We start from the raw sequence: 4,412 nt of genomic DNA, 5'->3' as shown, positions 1-4,412 counted from the left end.
CTCCGGTGTAAAATATATCGCAACAAAATATTTCGGTGCATTGTCGGACCAAATGTGTGCCGTGTGAACAGGGCTCATGCTGTAGCATCCATTGATGAAAAGAGATTGGCTAACATCTCCTGTCCCATGTAAATCCGCTTCAATTCCAAGCTGCAACTCCCAGTCCCACATGCGCTTATAGTTCTTGCTCCTCTTGCTTTTAATTGTGGTTCGCTCATTTATGACGGTTGGTCTCAGCACTAGTCCGCTTCCCCTCACCTTCATGCATAACTGAAATAGTAAATCATAAAATATTTTAAATAGCACGTTGCATTCTGTTATTAGTACGTCCTGTTGCATTGGAAAATACAGAGTGAATTCTTGTTTTAATTGTTAGCGCAGTGTTTCAGCATAACATGAACAGGAAGATGTCAGTTTTGAAGTCTAATAATTGACTGCATACAGACTGAAAGTGACATCACCAATAAATCTAAAAAAGAAAAAAAAACTAGAAAGAAAATAAATGAATGCCTGCTGGTGAAAAGAAATGAATCTGCTGGCATGTTGGAACTTGTTATCAAAAATTAAAACATAAGCTTGTGAACTATACTGCAGTAGGACATGTTTCAAAAGCTGATCTAATGTCTCATTTTCAACTTTGGAACCACGGACTGTAATTTGTGTTCTGTTTTCTATTTGTGATTGCTAAAGTAAAGAAATGAATGTCAGAGCATGTGTTTTTGTGTATTTTCCCAGTACCATGATTTGCATTGTTCCGAAACATGGTTTCATGGTGGCATTAAAGAGGGTCGACTGATGGCAGAGCAACTGATTCATGATTACTGTACCGAGACAAGAGGAAGAGATGGCACTTTTTTGGTCCGGCAGAGTGATGCTGTTGCCAAGGATATCACCCTCTCTTTCTGGTAGAGTTCTCTTAACGCACACTCATTATTATGAGAAATATTGCTTTTGTGATGAAAATCAACCTTTGTGAACTGCTTGTCCTCCTCACATTTTTTCATCATGCTAACCCTGTCAGTCATACCACTGTTTGGACGCTGACAATTTTCTGAGTGTGTCGAATACACACCAAAATGGTGTATTAGATTGCGGGTGGTCAACCACCTGTCCTATGATGCTAATCAACCTCAAATTTGGATGTTCTAAAATCCCAATTATCTGTCAGGATCATCACCTCTGTAGTGACTGTACAGGTGGTGTTTTAAATAACATTCTATCATTACCAATTTTCCACACTACAAGGTGCTTTGGAGTACAAGGCACACCTTCAATGAATGGCCTATTTTAAAACTGTTTTCATATGTATGGCGCACCACATTATAAGGCGCATAGAATAGAAGCCACAATAGTGGCTGTGGTTGCGTAATGCATCCACTAGATGGAGCTATGCTTAAGGGAATACAATACAATACAATACAGCTTTATTTAAATAGAGCTTTCACGACTGCTGCAGCTGTAACAAAGCGCTTTCCAGAGTATTTAAAATCCTACGTCCAAGAAATCTGAGTATTGATCCAATATATAAGGCACCTCGGATTATAAGACGCACGGTCGGCTTTGGAGAAAATTGAATTCTTTTCGGTGCGCCTTATAGTGCGGAAAATACGGTAATTACAATACAAATTTTAGGCAGGTTATCTACAGGTATCTCTCTCTCTCTCTCTCTCTGTCTCTCTCTCTCTCTCTCACACACACTCTCTCTCACTCTTTCTTTCTATCACAGTGTACGAAAAAAATTTAATCTATTGTCTGTTGTCTTCCAACATTTATTTAGGCGCAGTGGGAGAGTCCAGCACTGCCGTATTCGTTCTTTTTCCGAGGGACAAAACACATCCTACTATCTGACAGCAAACCTCCAATTTCCCAGTCTGTATGCCCTGATACAGCACTATAGGGAGAACCCGCTGCGCTGTCAAGACTTTGAGTTGCGTCTCACTGATGCTGTACCACATCCCAACCCACATCTACAGCAAGGGTACGTTTGTCACAGTCAACTTAGATTTCAGTGAAATGAAATATAAATCCGAAAGTACTTTTGTCTGTTTCCATTCATTTAAGGATACCTCCCAGGCTTTGGTGACGAATGAACGACGACACCTCTTTTAGAGTCATAGGGCATTTTTTCGTGAAATTCGAATATGGAGTGGGTATAAAAAGCCTGCTCGGATGCAAGGTTTTTGTGATTTAAAAAAAATGAGACCATGATAAATCATGTTTCTCCAGTCATATGACTTGAATTGAATCAGACTGGAGTTACTATTTTTAGGCATTGTGACTTGACTTGGCTTGAGACTTGGTATCTGCCTGTTGTAATCAGCAACACGTATACTCTGTCCCCAGCAGACGAGAGCGAAAAACAGGGCACTGGCATCGACTGTGTGTTAGGCAGTCCAAAGCAAGGTTGGAATGATGTTCACCCCCTTAAAAATTAGTCGTGCCTTTGCAATGCACGGAATCTGTGCGATTCTTCCAATCCAGCCTTTCATCAAGCTCCACACCTCGGTATCTGTGCTTCAAAACCACTTCCACCTCGGTGCCCCTGATCGTGATGCGTGTTGGTTGAGCTCCTCTGAATGCCACGCACTAATTCGATTTGGGTAACAGATTGGATCCAGAAATGATGTATGTACTTTTTGAATTTGATGATTTGCATGTTTACGCCAACATTCAGTATATTTCAGTGTTTATCACCACCATGACACTGTGCCACTCATATAAACATTTGTTTGAAAAAAAACAACATTCATTCTTCGAAATAATTCAAAAGTGTAGATCTTACTTTTGTACGTTGTTTTTCATTTTTACAGATATTAGTGATTATAACATTTTTAGATCCGTCATGTAATATGATCAGTGAAAAATAAATGATCACTTCAACGTTTATTGTGGCTGAGCAAGATTTTATGACTTGACTTACAACTTGTTTAAACCAAGTAATGAGAAGAATTGGTTGAAATGTGGTGGCGACTCGACTTGAATTGCTTGATTTTTTTTCCCCCCCGGTGACTTGGGACAGGCTTGAGACTTGAATGTTACGACTTGAGACTTATTTGCGACTTGCATATATAGTGCTTACTCCGACCTCTGACTTTATGCATGGTGTTCATTTGGTGACGAGTGTTTTGTTGATGGCAAACGTACTTTTAGAATTCTAGTTCCAAAAGCGTAAGCTTGGCTTCAGAATTTTGCTGAATCACAATTGTAATCTTCTAAATGCATGTAGAAAAAATGTGAGATGGTCTGATGAAACCAAGGTTAGGCTTTTTGGCCCAAATTCCAAAAGGTCTATTTTGTACAAGCGCAACACTGCTCATCACCAAGAGAATACCATACCGATAGTAAAACATGTTGTCATGCTTTGGGGCTGTTTTTCTTGCGCTCCAGCTGGACCCTTAGGCAAGGTAGACTGATTTATGAACAGTTCCAAAGACCAGTCAGTTTTAGCACAAAAAACAAAAACTCCTAGAAAGCAAAAAAAAAAAAGCCAAGAATAGCCTCATCGAATGACTGAAATTTATTTGGGATAAATCAGAGGCACTTTGACCAGTGTCAGGTTTGTGCTGATTTCCATTTAACATGAGTTTGAATGTGACTAGTTAACTCTGAACACATCCATATGGCCAGTTGTAAGAGGGTGTGCACACTTGTGCAACCACATCATCTTAATTGATTGACCTCAGCTCTTGAAAATGTTGTAAGGCTACAGGTCACATTAATAGTGAAAAATATTTTGTAATAATTTATCTTTTACTTTTGTAAAATGAAAACTGAAAAGATGGTTTCTTCAAGGTGTTCCTCAGGGTTGGCTCTTGCATATTCAATGGCAATACAATGTGAATGAATTACTTAAAATGAATGTTCTATTTGGGGTGACAGTTTGATCAAAATTCTTTTTGTATTTTATGTTAGGTGGTTTTACAGAAACCTGAGCAGAGGTGAGGCCGAAGATTATTTGCTGAAAATTCCCAGAGATGGAGCTTTCCTTATACGACAGAGGGAGGGAGACCCAGACTCTTTTGCTATCACGTTCAGGTGGAGTAGCATACTCATCATTCATTTCATGAAGTTAATTCCATTTTGTACTGAAATACGATGTGTCCCTCAGAGGTGAAGGTAAGGTCAAACACTGCCGGATCCAGAAGGAAGGCAGCGTTTACCTGCTCGGCACAACAACTGAGTTTGAGAGCCTCGTGGAGATGGTCAACTACTTCAAGAAGAAGCCACTGTATCGCAAGACCAAACTCCGATACCCAGTCACGCCTGACCTGGTGGCTCGCTTCAGCACAGTGAGTTCCAAAAAAATCAGATGAAAATGGATACATGCATTGTTTCATTTGCTTCGCTATTGTTTGTTTCAGGACATACTTTTGCTTTATGTGAATAGTAATACTGGCTATTTTATATATATA

At 39.6% G+C, this 4,412-nt stretch overlaps 1 protein-coding gene across 3 annotated transcripts in view; it reads left to right on the top strand.

Annotated features, from left to right (window-relative positions):
* Positions 1-4,412, top strand: part of plcg2 (phospholipase C, gamma 2) — a 53,101-nt gene that overhangs the window by 25,748 nt on the left and 22,941 nt on the right. For all 3 annotated transcript variants that reach the window (XR_002167651.1, XM_019865275.1, XM_019865277.1), the window contains exons 17-20: positions 736-905; positions 1,778-1,978; positions 3,913-4,035; positions 4,109-4,289. Coding sequence is in view for 2 of the 3 variants with exons in the window: in XM_019865275.1 (XP_019720834.1) it covers positions 736-905; positions 1,778-1,978; positions 3,913-4,035; positions 4,109-4,289 (675 nt within the window). In the remaining variant the exon portion in view is untranslated. The remainder of the gene's footprint in view (positions 1-735; positions 906-1,777; positions 1,979-3,912; positions 4,036-4,108; positions 4,290-4,412) is intronic.

This window comes from Hippocampus comes, unplaced genomic scaffold, assembly GCF_001891065.2.
Source record: "Hippocampus comes isolate QL1 unplaced genomic scaffold, H_comes_QL1_v1.1 scaffold180, whole genome shotgun sequence".
NCBI classification, from domain to species: domain Eukaryota; kingdom Metazoa; phylum Chordata; class Actinopteri; order Syngnathiformes; family Syngnathidae; genus Hippocampus; species Hippocampus comes.
Note: the sequence above shows the minus strand (reverse complement) of the source record. Positions and strands in the feature narration are given on the sequence as shown.